This window comes from Panthera uncia (assembly GCF_023721935.1).
Source record: "Panthera uncia isolate 11264 chromosome A1 unlocalized genomic scaffold, Puncia_PCG_1.0 HiC_scaffold_17, whole genome shotgun sequence".
Taxonomy (NCBI): domain Eukaryota; kingdom Metazoa; phylum Chordata; class Mammalia; order Carnivora; family Felidae; genus Panthera; species Panthera uncia.
The window spans coordinates 31,176,967-31,192,433 of record NW_026057577.1 but is presented as its reverse complement, the minus strand read 5'-3'; the positions used below and the strand labels follow the sequence as shown (position 1 = coordinate 31,192,433).

Sequence of the window (15,467 nt, the reverse complement as noted above, 5' to 3'; positions counted from 1 at the left end):
AGAATTCTCCACATAGTTTTAACCATACACCTGTCTTGTGACATCTCTTCCCCACTCCCCTGGCCTAGAGGTCTACTGAGGAGGAGGGGAGAGAGAAAGTGGTCCTAAGGAATGAAATGGCAAGATGTCACCTAGACCCAAATGTGTCCTGCCTGCCCCTCCAAGAAGCTGATCCCTCCATCTTCTTGTCACCCTCCATCTTTCTTCTCCTCCCCTGCACCACAGGGGCCAGGCCCTGTGCCGAGTTCTAGGAGACTGTTTCCACGGCAACGGACCAAGGAGCTTGGAAATCTGAGCATGTTCCTGTTGACACAGAGAAACCCAGATGTGCATGGAGAGCCTGGCAGTGGGGAATCTGTCAGTGACCTTCTTAGCAAGTGGTCACTGTGGGTGCAAGCATGTATCTGTGTGCATCCATGCACACGCGTTCATATTTGTGTGTTATGCAGCAAATGGGATTTAGGTTAGGGAGGGCCTAACCTGGTTTTCTGGCCATATGGTAGCTGCTAGCATGAGACTGCAGCATCTTACTCTCTCGAGATCTTTCTAGAACAAAGGAGTCTCTCCCTGAATCCTATCCTGACGCATCCTCTCCTTTCTAGAGGAAGGGACCAATTTGCTCAGAGGCCAGTGGTGAAAAGAATGACCTTCAGAGGGCTGTTGACTGGAGGATTCCAGAGAAGATGAAAAGGGCATTTCACACTCCACCTCCACCATGACCTCAGTTCAGGAAGTTCTTGGCCACTTTGGCCTGAGTGTGAGGCTGGAGAGGACATACCTCTGTGATGCCGGGGAAGGGAGAGGGAAGTCTGCTGTAGGGGCATTTTGCCAACTGTGGGGTCCCGAGCCTGGGGCTAGGTCCCCACACACCCTATGCCACACCCCATGCTCTGCTTCCTTCATTTTCCTTCTACAAAGCTGCACTACTGTTTCTCCCCTTCCTTCTCCCTTCCTCCTCCCTGCCTTGCTCTCTCCCCCCTCCCTCTCCACTCTTTCCCTTTGTTTTTCTCTTCCCATGCTGCCTCTGCTCCTCTGCCATCCTTTCCATTCTCTTGGGCACCGCCTTGCAGGGCTTATCCCCAGCCAGTTGTTCCCCTTGGCCCCTGGTGGTCTTCTACCTCCCAAGGACTCAGACCCCATGCCCTGCAGCCTCCTTCCTTGTCTCCTCCAACCTAGCCAAGCAGCCCAGGGCTCAAGCCTTTCCTCCTGGGGCCACAGGGACTATCTCTTTGTCTCCAGTCCTTGGTGTCCTGTCATCCTTCTCTGTCCCCAGGCTCAGACATGCACTGTGAGGCTGGTTCCCCATCTCTACCTCTTCCCTCAGCCTGTCTCCTCCTTTCAGAGTCTCTCCCTCTCAGCCCTCCTCCAACATTCTTAAGCCTTTCTAAGCAGCATGGCCAACCAGTTCCTTGCCCAGCAACCCCGAAATCCTATTCCCTCTTCCCTGGGACACTCATGGGGGTCTTTATCCTCAGAGCTTATACTGACACTTTCCATAAGGTACCAGGAGGTCCACTGGGGATGGAGGTCTCTGGGCAGAATTCCAAGGGACAAGACAACCTTGACAGTTGGAGACCCCTAGGCCTTCATAAGTCATGATCCCTCCTACTCCTCTGGCTGTATCTTGAACCTCCAAACCATTTTCCCAGATGGACCAGCTCAAACCTATCTCTTATCTTGGAGATCAGAGCTCTTGGGTCTCACATTCTGACCTTGTCCCCCCTTCCTCCTGTAGCTGAGCCCTGCTTTTTACTTGAGGTCCTTCCCACCTGGGGACTGGAGGAGCAAGAACAAAGTACAGAGGCCGAAATACATGAGGTGCCAGAATTTGGTTTATTGGCTCATCCAGTGCCAAAGGTCCAATGGGCACCCTCTTTTCATAGAATTGGAAGCACTTTGGCTCCAATATTTCTTTTCTTCTTCACACATTCCTCCTGAAGCCACGGCAGAAGCTGGGGTAGAGTGTGGGGCAAAGGCTGGGCTAATAAGGGTCTGCCTGCTTACATGGGCTCAGTTTGCTTGGCACAGGAAAAGGAGTCTGGAGAAAAGGAAGATGGGCCCCCAGGTGAGGAGGAAAGGAGCTGGCTCAGCAGGGCCCTCTACAATGGGCCCTGAGGGGTAGAGGAGCCCAGCCTAGGGGCAGGGCAGGAATGGGAGGAAGCAAAAGGGTATCAAGGGCAGAGGAGGAGATAAGAGGCCTTCAGAGCCTCATCCTCTCTTGGGCTGAGCTCCTCTGAGGCTCTGAGAGTAGGAGGGAGGGCTGAAAGCAGGGAAGGGCCAGCTAGCTGTGGGGCTTAGGGTGGGGGATGGTCACTGCTGGCAGGAAAGTCCTTTACTCAAAACCTCCCCAGCCCTAGACCTAGAAAGATACACACACACACACACACACACACACACACACTCACACCCCTAGGACCCCACTTCTTTTTAGTGGGGACATGTAGCACACAGCCCTATCCAATGCCCCCAGCTGCAGCTCTGGCCTCATCATCCTGGTCATTTAAGCACATGCTAAGCCCCTGTCCTCCATTCACATCTGTGGCCTGTGCCACAAGTTCTCTGAAGCCTTCCCCTCTCCCTCCCTGTCTCCCAGGTGCCTTCAGGCCCATCTCTGGTCAGTCTGGGCTGTGACTGCTCCCCCAGCCCGGAGAGAGCAGTGGGGGCATATTAGGACCTCAGAAAAGGGGATGGCCATGGTCTTCAGCAAGGCACTGGGTGGGTGGGAGCAGGACTGGAGCAGGGAGAATAGCAGTTTGGGCTCTAAGGAGCCCCCGCCTCCTTGGGGGGCTCAGTCTTCAGTAACTCCTCCAGCCTCTACCCTCCACCCCCATAGCAGGGCCTCCCTCCCCTTTTCCAAGCCCTTCCAGAGGAGTGGTCACTGGGCAGGCACCAGAAACAGCCATCTGAGGGGCCCTGGGGCCGGAGGCGTGTGGGTTACTGGCACAGTGTGCAGCCTCCAGGGGGTCAGAACCTCAAGCCAAGTCACCCCCACCAGAGGTCTTCTTCTTGGGCCGGGTCTTCAGTGTCTTGGAAGCCAGTGGCTGTGGGAAGGAGAGAAGAAGTTAGAGGTTCAGCCTGGGGTCACACCCCCTCCCCATTTCCCCCTGCTCTGGCCTGGGCTCTCACCTCAGCTTTGGGCACTTTTTTGACAGGTTTGACCCTCTTAGGGGCCTTGTCTCCCATATCATCTTCAGAGGTCTCTGTCCGGGGATCTGCCTGGTTTGTGCTAGATCTTAAATTCAGGGTAGGGTCATCTCCTGGTTTGGGGGAAGAAAGGAGAACAGAGGTCTGGTGGCTCTCCTACCTGGCCTCCATGCCCTTGAGGTCCCCCCTCCCTCTGCCCAGTCCTGGGCCCTGCCTGTACCTAAGTCCTCAATGGTATCCAGGAGGCTGCCAGGATTGGGTCGGAGACGGCTGTCAGGCCCCTGCAGGGGCAGTGCATCCTCGTCCCGGATCAGGGTCAGGTCCTGCATGCTGAAGCTTCGGAGCTTCTCTGATAGCACCCCCTGGCCCTAGGGTCACCACCACGCACCGGGAGAACCGGAGGAAGGGGCGGGGTGGAGATAGAGGTCACTATAGAGCACGGGCAGCCACTGAGCTCAGTGCTTTCCTCACACTATCCTCACCCAGTCCTTTGGCAGCACTGAAAGGCCCATCATTTCCCTTTGGACAGTTGAGGAAACTGGCTCAGAGAGTTGAAGTCACTTGGCTGGAAGGTGTTAGAACCAGGCCTACAACCCTGAGTTGCACAAGCCCCAAACCATCACAGCACCAAGGACAGGTTAGATGCAAAGAGGCTTGGCCAGGGGGATGAAATGAGCAAGGTGGGGCCCTGGGAGCCTGGTCTGCCCCCATCTCACCTTGGCAGCAGCGGTGACTGCAGCATTGGCAGCCAGGTTCAGGCCTCTCTTGCCCACTCTCATCATGGTCTCATAGCTCTTGTCTCGGGCCTGTGTGATGTACTCGTCGATTTCCTGAGAGGTGGGAGGGGAAGGAGTAGGAGGTGAGGGGTGGTCCCTGCTGGCTAGGCCATTCCCTGCCCCTGTTCACACCCAGACAAAGGCACTGCCTGCTCCAGGAGGCCAGGGCCCTGCCAGATCACTTCAGGTTCTGGGTGCCCACAAGGAGAGCCAGGAATGGACGTGGCTGCAGACACTGGGCTGCCATGGCCTGGGGCAGGCTAGGAAGTCAGCTGAGAGTGGAGGCAAACCTTCTCCTTGTTGGACAGTGTCGGGTGCACGAACTTGCGGTAGAGCACGCTGGAGCCCTTGGTATAAGGGGACAGCAGCCATATCACAAAGGCGATCTTGAGCTCAAAGTAGAAGGGGAACCTGTGGGTGGGACAGAGGCAAGTGGCAGAGCCTGGGATAGGGAGTCAGGAGGTGAGCTGATCCCCTGCAAGACCTTGCCTGGTTCCCCACCCCTTAGTGCACTGGGGTTCCCATGTGGCTCAGGAGACTGGGCATTTCCTTCTTTCTTTCCTTCTTTTTTTTAATTGTTTAAGTTTATTTATTTATTTTGAGAGAAACCGAGAGAGAGAGTGTGAGCAGGGGAGGGGCAGAGATAGAGGGAGAGAGAGAGAGAGAGAGAGAGAGAGAGAGAGAGAGAGAGAATCCCAAGCAGGCTCCAGGCTGTCAGTACAGAGTCTGATGAGAGGCTAGAACTTAAGAACCACAAGATCATGACCTGAGCCCAAATCAAGAGTCAGATGCTTAACTGACTGAGCCACCCAGGTGCCCCTTGGCATTTCTAATCTCAAGGAAAATGGGAGGCATAGCTGAGATTCCAAGGGGGATGGTAAGTGCCTCCAGCAGAATTCCCCTTGCAGTGGCTCTCTGCACATTTTTCTTTTGGGAGTCCCAGGCCTCTCACTCTGATAGAACACTCCTGCTTGTCTATCCCAGGGCCAACACAAAGGTGAGCTTCCTAACCTCCCAGGTCCACTCCTGGGTCCTCACCCCCTTCTCTTCCTGCCCTTCCTCCCACAAGGAAGACTGAAGCTTTTCCAGCTGTGCTCTGGATCCCATTCTTTGCTGCCTCTTACTTTTAAGGATTGGTGTCCATTCCCTGGCTCCTTCTCCTCAGGCCAGACTCCTTCATGTTTCCGACATCCTCACAAAGCACTTTCCTTTGTTTGTGGCAAGAAGCATCTATGCTAGGGGCTCCTGGGTGGCTCAGTCAGTTAAGTGTCTGACTTTGGTTCAGGTCATGACCTTGCAGTTTGTGAGTTTGAGCCCCACATCGGGCTCTCTGTTCTCAGTACAGCACCTGCTTCAGATCCTCTGACCCCCCCCTCTCTCCCCCTCCCCTGCTGGTTCTCTCTCTCTCAAAAATAAATATAAATAAACTTAAAAAAAAAAGAAGCATCTATGCTCACTGTCCTCACAATTTTTAACCCACTATTCTTTCCTAATCTAACCCTACTCAACTTCTGCTAAAACTATTTTTCTCAAAGGTCATTGGCCCTTGCAAGCCAATGCAATCATCTTTTGTTCTCTACCTCTCCATAAAACTCTCTTCTCTCTTGATTTAGTGTTCTGTGCTTTGTTAGTACTCTCTTCCAAGAGGTATCTGCTCACTCAGTACACATTTTTTGAGCTCCTGCTGTGAACATACATATAGGTGATTAAGACATTCTCTGTCCTTCAAGGGTTCACAACATAGTCTAGTAGTGCTTTGAAATACTAGCACTGAATGTCTATAAGATTGAATCATATGCCTAGTTTACAAATAAGGAAACTGAGACCTAGGAAGCTGAAACCTGCCCAAAGTCATACAGGATGTCTGGCAGAAGCAGGTTTCCTGAATTCTATTATGGTGCTTTGGCTATCATCAGGTAGAAATGTGGGGGTTGGGTCTCTTATTCTACTGATTAAGCCAGGCCTGCACGGGGGGAGAGTGGACATCCAGGACCCCATGGAACTGTGGGAGGACTCTACCCTGGGTCTCAATCTTCTGTTGGGCTGGTGGGGGTAGAGAGTCTAAACTCTGGACCCTGAGATGCAGGTTGGGGATGCTGGACCTCACCAGGAAAGCACAATATCCGTGAGTGTCTCAGCCGTGGTGAAGAAGGCAAAGACGATCCAGTACATCATCCATTTCACCTGAAGGTACAGAGAGCAGTATTAGCTGGGGCCTTGAGGGAACACCCAGGACCCCATCTCTCTTGCCAACTATGCTGGAGGTGTTGTGGGGAAGGGACACTCGGGACCTCAACTTTGCCTGTGGATCACACCACAGGGGAAAGGGAACACAAAGGAACTTCCTTGAAGTAAGGTCTCATTAGTGCTGAAGCACTGGCACAAAGTCACTACTGTCTGTATTGTGATCCACTGGCCTATCTTTGCCACGTGGGGTGGGTAGGAGATTAAAGGGTCATAAACTCACATATTCCTTCACGTTTTTTGTCTTCACGGCCTTGTAGGAAGAATAGGCTGGGTACAAGGTGCCAAAGATGAGCCTAGGGAGGCAGGCATGGTTACTGGTCCCCTCGGCCAAGAGCAGTGGCCTCTCCCTCCCAGCTCTGCATCAGTCAGTCCCTGGGTAGGTAAGGGGAGAAGGACAGAACTCCAGAGTGCCACATCAACTGGACTGATGAACTCAGGCCAGTGGTTACAGTCAAAGCCATTAAGCCTCAGGTGACAAGCTTGGAGGTCCCCAGCCAGTGAAGGTGATGTCTCTCGCCTCTCTGTTTTTCAGTTTTTCTCCAGCCCCTTAGGTAAAGAAAGACCCAGAGGCCAGAGGGTCCAATGTGGTATCTTCACCCATGATCACTGGTTATCCGTATTGTGGGGAGTGGGGGTCTGGTCACTGCAACAGGGTGTCTCCCTTCTCCAGATACTGTGCTCATTCATACCTGTCTGCCCTTACCTTCTACCTCTAGTTCTGAGCCAGGCTGCTTAGGGCCAGGTCTGTAGGGGAACCAGACACCACGTAACAGGGCACTCTATGTGGCAATCAGAGGCACCTCTGTGCCTCTGGGGACCTGGGGCATAGAGGGCACAGGGGCAGGAGGCCCTAAGAGGGGCAAAAGGTTTATTCCCCCATAAGTACACTTGGACCAAGCTCAGGGGAGGGTCCTGGGCTCGAGGCCCTAGCTGGAGTACAACCTGGTAGTGATCCCATTAGAGAGACCATATATAGGACACAGGTGAGGGAAGGAGAAGACTGATGCTCCCCAGGGAGCTCATCCAGGCAAGAGAGAAACAGCCACTCTGAAGGGCACAGGGAGGTATGACGCCTGTGGATAACCTCTGGGGTGGGATGGGGGAGAGGAAGGAGGGAGACTCCAGTGACAGGGAGCCAGAATACAAGCACATAACAGCACTGAATGGGAAGAAGGCAGGGGGAGGGAATTCTGGGGTGTCAGTCCCCCGCGGTAGAGGCTGAGGGGCAGGGTCCTGGGGCAGGGTCCTGAGCCAGGGTAGGGGTTGGCTGAGGCCCAAGCAAAGCCCCTGCTGGGCCCAGCCCCCTGACCATGTGTGGGTATTGCCTGTTCTCCCAGGGACCTGCCTTTTACAGGCAAGATACTTTCAAACCGACCTGTGGAGAAGGGGTCGGGGGTGGAGTCCTCAAGGACAAAGTGTGGGGTGTGGGAGCAGGCTTCCCTCCTGGAGCCTGGGGGAGGAGCAGGGACAGAGCTCCACAATGTAGCTGGCAGCCTGGAATGAAGGCCACCTAAGGCCCTCCCCTCTGTGGCTTTCACAAATCCAGGCTGAGCACACATATCCCCTCCCGGTTACCTCCCACACTTTGTCCTCCAAGCATCTCTGCTTCCCAACACCCAGATGTCCTCCCTGGGGGGCCTTCAGAGCTTATGCCCTCATCTCTAGAGTCCTGATAGTGGAAGAGAGAGGAGGCCAAGGCTGCTAACTACGGCCCTAAGCAATGGAATGATGAGGCCCTGTCTGGCTCCCCGCTCTTCCATTAGCCCTCTCCCCGCATGAAGATGACGGCCCAGGTCTGAGTTGCTCCTTCAGCCCAGATCTGCTAGGTGGGGGAGGGGACATGCTGCCTCCCCTTCATAAATCAAGCCATGCTGCCCAGCCCTAGGATGAAGGAACACCGAAAATTGAAAATAAAAGGGGTGGGAAGCCAGGCTTACTATGCTCTTCTAATGTTCCCCTCTCAGGTCCTGGGTCCTACTCTTCCATGTCTTGTCTCTGGGAACCCCAAATAGGAACGATGTTCCTTTAGGGGACTCTGTTGTATGAAGCCACGGAACGGTCCATGCTGGGCTTCAACACCCCTCAGCCCCCAATTCCCATTCCCCATCCCCCTCCCTGCCGGCCGCGCCCCGCCACCGCCGCACTCACACCACCAGGCGAGAGATGATCCAGGACACCATGGCGGGGCCGGGCGGGGCGCGGGGCGGGGACCCGGCCCGAGCGGAGGATGCAGGTGCTGGAGGTCGAGCGGCGGCGGCAGCAAGAGCCGCAATAGCAGCAGCAGCCGCAGCAGCAGCCGCCGCGGGGGCCGCGAAGTGCCGAGCAGCCGCGGTTAAAGGGGAGGTCCCTGCCGCAGCGGCGGGCCGTGGGCGGGGGCGGCTCTTAAAGGGGAGGCCCGCCGGCGGCGGCGGCGGCGGCGGCGGCGGCGCGCCCCCCTGCACCTGCTATCACCGGGCATGCGCCTTTGACCCTCACCGCCCTGCCTTCGTCTAATCGCTTGTTCGTCTTCCTTGGATTCCAAGCCGTGGCTTGAGGTCCTTACAGGTCTTCAGGTTCCATCCTGACGTCCTAGCCCTCCTCCTGCCTTGCCCACATCAGGCTGAAAGGTTTAAACATTCCCCCAGGAATACTAGCTAGGACTTATTGAGTGCTTACTGTGCCAGCCTCTGAGCTAAGAGCTTCACATGCATTATTTCACTGAATCCTCATTTCATAAGGCAGAGGTTATAATTATCCTCATTTTGAAGATAAGGAAATGGGAAGCTTAGGGAAGTTCAATAATTTGCCAAGGTCACAAAACCACTAAGTCATGCTAAGGTATGAACCCATGAAGTCTATTTTAATCAGGCCACTTCTCCTAACTGCTGACTAGCAACCTGTCTTCCTCCATTACAGGCCCTGTAGACACCGACCCAAGAACTTCTCAAGTCAAAGGTATAGCTATAGCTACACCTGTCCACCTCACCCCTTCGTGGCCACTACCAATCAATCCTGTTGGAGGACCCGTCCCCCACTCTGATGTGCTTTTTTACGTTGTCGCTTGCTAAGCTTTGCAGGGACAGAGCCCAGGCTCTCAAGGTGAATACCCAGGGGTAGACCCTCTTTAAACAAAGGGGTAGGGAGGCATGGCGTCTGGGTTAGAGATGGATCTAGGGCCTCCAGTTCCACCCCCATCAGCAAATGCTGGCAGCAGTGTATGCCCTAATTCTGAAGACATTTATATCCAGAATGTAGGCTAGCCCGCCTCCTGATTTTCACCAAAGCAACAAAGCTCCAACCTCTGCAACCCCCTTTCTCCCCATTGCTTTCCTTTCCTGTCCCATTTCAAAGCTTCTGCATTCTTTAAGTGGAGGTGTGAGTCTTCTGGTGACCACAGCCTCGACCCATGCCCATCCAGCCTGAAAGGACACGTTCAGAGCTCTGTATTTCAGTTATGGTCCTATTCAAACTCAGTATCCTTGAACCACACAATGGTCTATTTCCATCCTGATAATTGTATTTCCAGGCTCAAACACTTTGGAAGATGTTTTCCAACAGAGTCTGGAGAAGCAGCCTCCAATGACCCCTCTTGCTATTCTTTACAACTTCCTCTTCAAAAGGCCTTTTCTAATTGGAATGTAGTCTGTCCTTACTCCTCAAGCTACTTTAATTGCTGATTTATAAACAAAAAATCCATTTGGGTCTTTTCCCACCAACTGAGGTGGACCTAGGGCCACATGTTTCATATGTGGGCAGCTGGGCCTCCTGCTTTGAGGAACCTCATCACTGATCACCCAAAACCTTGCTCAGGCTGTCCCCCACTGCGCTTACCCCCAGCTGCTCTAGGAAGGTTAAAGACCTCATCTTTCCCACTCCATTCACATAGCATCAACAATGGAAAACCCATCTTTTCTGCCACTCTTTTCCCTTCACCCCCCAAACCCACAAACCACAATGACCTGGCACTTTCCTCTCTCAAATGGGCACAAATTCAGGAAGTAAAGGGTAATCGGATGCAGCAATGTAATGAAGGTCAGAAAATGAACCATTCGCCACCTCCAACCCCGCCCTCAACCTGCCTTTGCTTTTTAAAATGGCCGGCACAGAAGAATTTAGTCCACTCCAAACAGATTTGTTAGATTTTTAATAAGAACATGGAAATCCCAATCAGCCCTTCAACAAAATTAAAATACAGAAAGTGAAATTAAAAGTATTCTACAGTAAATGACTTTTATTAAAAAAAAAAAAAGGTAATTGTGAACATATAAACAAGCCTGCAGGGCACTACAGTACAGCTGGAAAGAAGATAGATACATTTTCCAATGTATCTATGGGCTAATGAATTCCATCGTTTTCAAATAAATTCTTAATAAAACTCCACAGAGTTGGAAAGTTTTGCTGAAAACATTTTTGGACAAAAAACCCAAAAAACCAAACAGACTCATGTAGGAAATCAAACTTTCCTTTGCATTCGGAAATTTAAGAGGAGTCCCAAGGGAACGCTGGTAATATGTGAAAATGGTTCCTGCGACACCAGTGTGTGTATCGGTAAAACACACCACAGCTCAGACATGACAAAGTTCTTTCTCAGATGGCTGTTCCCTCAAGATAGGACTGATATGGGAAGGGAAGAAACTAAAAGAATCCTAAAAAGCCAATTCTTTTCAATTCTGCTTTGGCTGATTTTGTGCTATAATGGGCAGGTGATTTCTAAAAATCATAATTCTTCAAAGATTTTTATCGAAAGGAAGACTAAATGTAATGTGCCTTTCCTCATAATCCAGGAAAACAACTGTGGTATTTCAAAAATTCTAAAAATATCTACTTTCATGAAATAGTAACTATTTCACTACAAACCTATTTTTCACTAAATACACACGTTTCCTAATCCTGGAGCCTCCTGGGAAAAGCAGTGGGTTCTCCCTGGGTCCTGCAAGACTCCAGTGTTCACGAGAGAGATTGTGGGGAATGGCTTCACCCCGTCTCCTGGGATGGTCTGTGTCAGAGGTCACGTGCAGAGACACTGTCAGGCTTCCACCAGGTGTGTTTAAGCAATTAGCCCCTACTTGTACCAGTTATGTGATTCCCCCTACCTCCAAACACATTCCCACTTAACTAGGCACGAGAGAACAAAGAAAAGAAAGGTGTGCCCACATTCCCGGTTTCCATGAATCTCAAGTCACGAGAATGTGCAGGAAAGCCCAGCAATGTTCAGGCAATTCAGAGTCCCAAAGACCACAGGATGGGTATGTGGCACCCTTGGCTTGGAGTCTGAAACTGTGTGTGTGAACAGTGTGACTTTCCTGGGTCAACCTTCAGTGTTGAGGCAGCGTAGAAAAGAGTGGCTGGAGAGTTTGTAATACTGACCACACAGGCTCCCGGTGAAGGGCCTCTGCTCCAGCAGAGAACCCTGCCGTTCCCTGTATGTGTTGTGAGTGAAAGACCTGCTTCACAGGGGAGTTAACAATTTCTCCATGCCTAAGATCTTGCCAGTTTGGATTCATGAGCCTTGAGGGTGCCGACAGCATCTTTCACTGCGTGATAAATGATGTTCTTCACCTGGAGAGAGCAATCGGCACAGTCAGTTCATGGTGGCCTCATATTATATTCTCAAATGAAGATATATATTTTAAACAACCTATAAAGCCTACTAGTGAGTGAGGAAATCCTTCAACGAGGACTGCATACTTCCCAAATCAATCCCATAGATGATTTACAAATCACAGAGGATAGAAGGTCTATATTCAAAAAAGAATGATGAAATCATTTGAAAGGCTATATAATCACCATCATCTATGTACTTAGTACATGCTGGGCACACTATTGCTAAGTTTTTTGTTTTTGTTGCTTAATTTTTTAAAATGTTTGTTTATTTTTCAGAGAGAGACAGAGTGTGAGTGGGAGAGGAGCAGAGATAGGGACACACAGAATCCGAAGCAGGCTCCAGGCTCTGAGTTGTCAGCACAGAGCCTGACGTGGGGCTTGAACTCATGGACCACATGATCATGACCTGAGCTGAAGTCCGACGCTTAACTGACTGAGTCACCCAGGTGCCCTATTGCTAAGCTTTTTATGTGGACTTTCACTTAATCCTTACCACAGTCTTATTAGGTCTATTCTTTAAAAAAAAATTTTTTTTAATGTTTTATTTATTTTTAAGACAGAGAGAGACAGAGCATGAGTGGGGATGGGGCAGAGAGAGAGGGAGACATAGAATGTGAAGCAGGCTCCAGGCTCCGAGCTGTCAGCACAGAGCCCGACGTAGGGCTCGAGCTCATGAACCATGAGATCATGACCCGAGCCAAAGTCAGACGCTCAACCAACTGAGCCACCCAGGTGCCCCTGAGGTCTGTTCTGTTATTATCATCCCCATTTTTACAGATGAGAAACTGAGAAAAAATATTTTCTATTTTGTCTAAGAAGAACACATATTACACGTGAAGCAGGAAGGAATAGTTAGAGTTACTAAAATTAAGTGAACAGGCTAAAGACAGTTTTAAACCAAGATAGTGACTATTTCTGGGGAGGGAAATAAAGAGACAGAATGGGGAAGGGTATATGGAAGCTTCAATAATGTAGTTGTTCTATATGTGTATGTTGTATAATAAGTATGTATAGGATGCTTTATTTCTTAAGGTGAAGGATGGGCACATAAGCTCCCTTTTGCTATTTTTTATTTAAAAAACTTTTGTATTGGGGCGCCTAGGTGGTTCAATCAGTTAGGCCTCCGACTTCGGCTCAGGTCATGATCTCACGGTTTGTGGGTTCAGGCCCTGCCTCGGGGTCTGTGCTGACAGCTCAGAGGCTGGAGCCTTCTTTAAGATTCTGTGTTAACCTCTCTCTCTGACTCTCAAAAAATGAATAAACGTTAAAAAAAAATAATTTTTGTATTAATTAAACAAATATTTTATTTATTTATTTTTTTTAATGTTTATTTATTATTGAGAGACAGAGTGTGAGCAGGGGAGGGACAGGGAGAGAGAGGGAGACACAGAATCTGAAGCAGGCTCCAGGCTCCGAGCTGTCAGCACAGAGCCCGACATGGGGCTCAAACTCACAAACCGTGAGAATATGGCCTGAGCCCAAGTCGGATGCCTAACCGACTGAGCCACCCAGGCACCCCTAATTCAACAAATATTTTTACTGAGTACCTAGTATGTATCAGATATCATGCTAGGGAAAAGCAGTGAATAAAGGAGTAAAATTCCTGCCTTCATGGAGCTTAAATAGCTTATATTCTAGTAGGGATACAAACAAACAGAAAAAATACATAGTATGTTAGACAATAAAAAATACTACAGACAAAAATAGAGCAGTGACAGAGGATTGAGAATGTTGGAGGTGACATATTATAAGTAGAGACCTAATGGAGCTGAGATCTGAAAATACATATGTCTGCATATTTGCATTATATCTATAATATCAATGTTATCTATCAATGTGATTGTACTTTGTAATAAGAACTTTAAGGTTGAAACGTTCAAAAAATTTTTTTAAGTTTATTTATTTTTGAGAGAGAGAGAGTGAGTGTAAGCAGGAGGGGCAGAGAGAGAGGGAGACCGAATCCAAAGTAGGCTCTGCGCTGTCAGCATAGAGCTGGAGGCAGGGCTCGGAACACAAACCCACAGATCAAGACCTGAGTCAAAATCAAGAGTTAGATGCTTAACCGACTGAGCCACCCAGGCAGCCTGAAATGTTCTTAATTTTTAAAAAGGAACAGCAAAAATGAGGAGACTCAGGGTTGAAGATGTCTGAATCTACCTGCGGGAGGCTGGGAGACTATATTCAGATTGCTGAAGTCCTGCCTGGGAAATCTTGCTTCCTTCTTCTTCTTTTTTTTAATGCTACTAAAGCACCCAACAATTCTTAGGGATATGGATTGCAGTACCTAGCAGGGCATTAAGGAATGGAGCCTGCACAGAAACATGCTGTGAGAAGCAGCTCTGGGGAAATGCCCTTCTTGGAAACATGCTTGGAACACTCTGCCACAGTGCTTTCGCCATCTAACTGGGAAAAGTCAGTCTAGTCAGTTATTAACATTGAAATACTTTATCTCCCAGGGGCAGAGAAATAGAAGATGATAGCAGAAATGACTAGGTTAATAGATGTGTATCCTCTAAAAGCAAATCGGAAGAGGACTCATTAAATACTCTGTGGAAGAGGATCATCTCTCCAGTAATACCTCCCATAGAATACCCTCAGAAAGCAGAATGCTCATCCTATGTATGTAGGCAAGCAGGAGATAAGGAGAGAGAGTGGGGGTGAAGGAGGAGTTATTTACCTGCAGTTTATCCTCATGGTTTGTATGAGTGTTAGAGAGATGCCTGAATTCCTGCGTCAGGCGGAAACAGTGCTTTACATGTTCTGGAGATACAAAGTCTTCTGCTACTTTTATGCAACTGTATAGATTGTGCACCTGGGAGAGGAAAAGTTCAGAGGGAAAAGAGCCCTGAGATGTTCAGCAATATATGGAAAATATCCATGATATAGTTTTAAAAAGAAGACAAAACCCCCCAAACTTGAGAAATGCTTATGATATTCCATTGTCATAAAAACAAAAGCAGAAAAATTCCAAGTATATATTTATAAATGAAAATGTTAGTATTCTCACAGAAGAGGATCTGGAAAAATATACACCAAACTGTTAACCACAAGCTACTTCTGGAGAAAGCCGGGTGAGGGGATGGAAAAGGGGCATGGCACAGGTAGCTGAGTTGGGACTTTAACTTTCTCCCTTATTTAAAAATTTTCAAACGTGCATTGAGAATTACACTGAAGAAACTTAAAGAGCAAAAAAGAAGTTGCAGTTTAAGAACAGTCAGCCTAATGCAGCCATTTATATGTATCTATTGCCAGATTAGTAGGAAGCCGATGGAATCCAGTGGAACCCACCTGGTGTGGGGCTCCAGCAGGTATGAAGACAGCATCTCCCAGGAACTGAACGATGGCCCAGCCTTGCACACCATACTCCTCATAGAGTCGCTTACGGAGGGTCTGGTCCAGGTACCAACTTTGGTCATGGATTGGGTCATGATCAGGGGGATTCTCTTGGCCTTGCTCTTCTCCAACCTGAAGCCATAACCAAACCCAAAGATGGAAAAATCAATGCGTAAAAATTATAGCATAAACCCAACTTCCTGCAGCAATGTCCCTAGTGGGGCCAAAGTCTTCTGCTTTATTCTATTCAACACCCTCCAGGTGTGGATTCAGGCCTTCAGGGCATTTGGACGAAAAGTACCTGTCTTTAATTTTTTTTTTTTTTTTAACATTTATTTATTTTTGAGAGACAGAGAGAGACAGAGAATGAGCAGGGGAGGCAGA

General features: G+C 49.6%; 2 protein-coding genes across 8 annotated transcripts in view; both read right to left on the bottom strand.

The window, feature by feature from the left end:
• Nucleotides 1-1,814: 1,814 nt before the first annotated feature.
• Nucleotides 1,815-8,528, bottom strand: REEP2 (receptor accessory protein 2). 3 transcript variants are annotated; one of them, XM_049649288.1, is made up of 8 exons: nucleotides 8,316-8,528; nucleotides 6,388-6,460; nucleotides 6,028-6,104; nucleotides 4,211-4,331; nucleotides 3,861-3,974; nucleotides 3,365-3,506; nucleotides 3,127-3,257; nucleotides 1,815-3,041 (listed from the first exon to the last, which is right to left on the bottom strand). In XM_049649288.1, exons 1-8 carry the CDS (start codon nucleotides 8,345-8,347, stop codon nucleotides 2,973-2,975), a joined length of 759 nt encoding a protein of 252 aa, XP_049505245.1. In that variant the 5' UTR covers nucleotides 8,348-8,528; the 3' UTR covers nucleotides 1,815-2,972. The 3 variants fall into 3 exon arrangements, with proteins under 3 accessions (XP_049505245.1, XP_049505244.1, XP_049505246.1); XM_049649287.1 differs by having other exon boundaries at nucleotides 3,365-3,512; nucleotides 8,316-8,526; XM_049649289.1 differs by having other exon boundaries at nucleotides 3,365-3,512; nucleotides 6,388-6,539; nucleotides 8,316-8,522.
• Nucleotides 8,529-10,273: 1,745 nt separating this feature from the next.
• The window catches only part of KDM3B (lysine demethylase 3B), a 75,663-nt gene continuing 70,469 nt past the window's right edge, over nucleotides 10,274-15,467 (bottom strand). For all 5 annotated transcript variants that reach the window (XM_049649271.1, XM_049649269.1, XM_049649272.1 and 2 more), the window contains 3 exons: nucleotides 15,039-15,215; nucleotides 14,428-14,562; nucleotides 10,274-11,705 (listed from right to left, as the gene is read on the bottom strand). In XM_049649271.1, coding sequence (XP_049505228.1) covers nucleotides 11,625-11,705; nucleotides 14,428-14,562; nucleotides 15,039-15,215 — 393 coding nt within the window. In that variant the 3' untranslated portion in view covers nucleotides 10,274-11,624. The remainder of the gene's footprint in view (nucleotides 11,706-14,427; nucleotides 14,563-15,038; nucleotides 15,216-15,467) is intronic.

Bases quoted from the DNA above. Each gene is read 5' to 3' on its own strand.
- REEP2 (XM_049649287.1), bottom strand. From the start codon at position 8,347: ATGGTGTCCTGGATCATCTCTCGCCTGGTGGT. The intron at 3,513-3,860 runs GTGAGATGGGGG...TGGTGACCCTAG, and splicing joins CAGTCACCGCTGCTGCCAAG to GGCCAGGGGGTGCTATCAGA. The intron at 3,258-3,364 runs GTACAGGCAGGG...CCCCCAAACCAG, and splicing joins GGATACCATTGAGGACTTAG to GAGATGACCCTACCCTGAAT.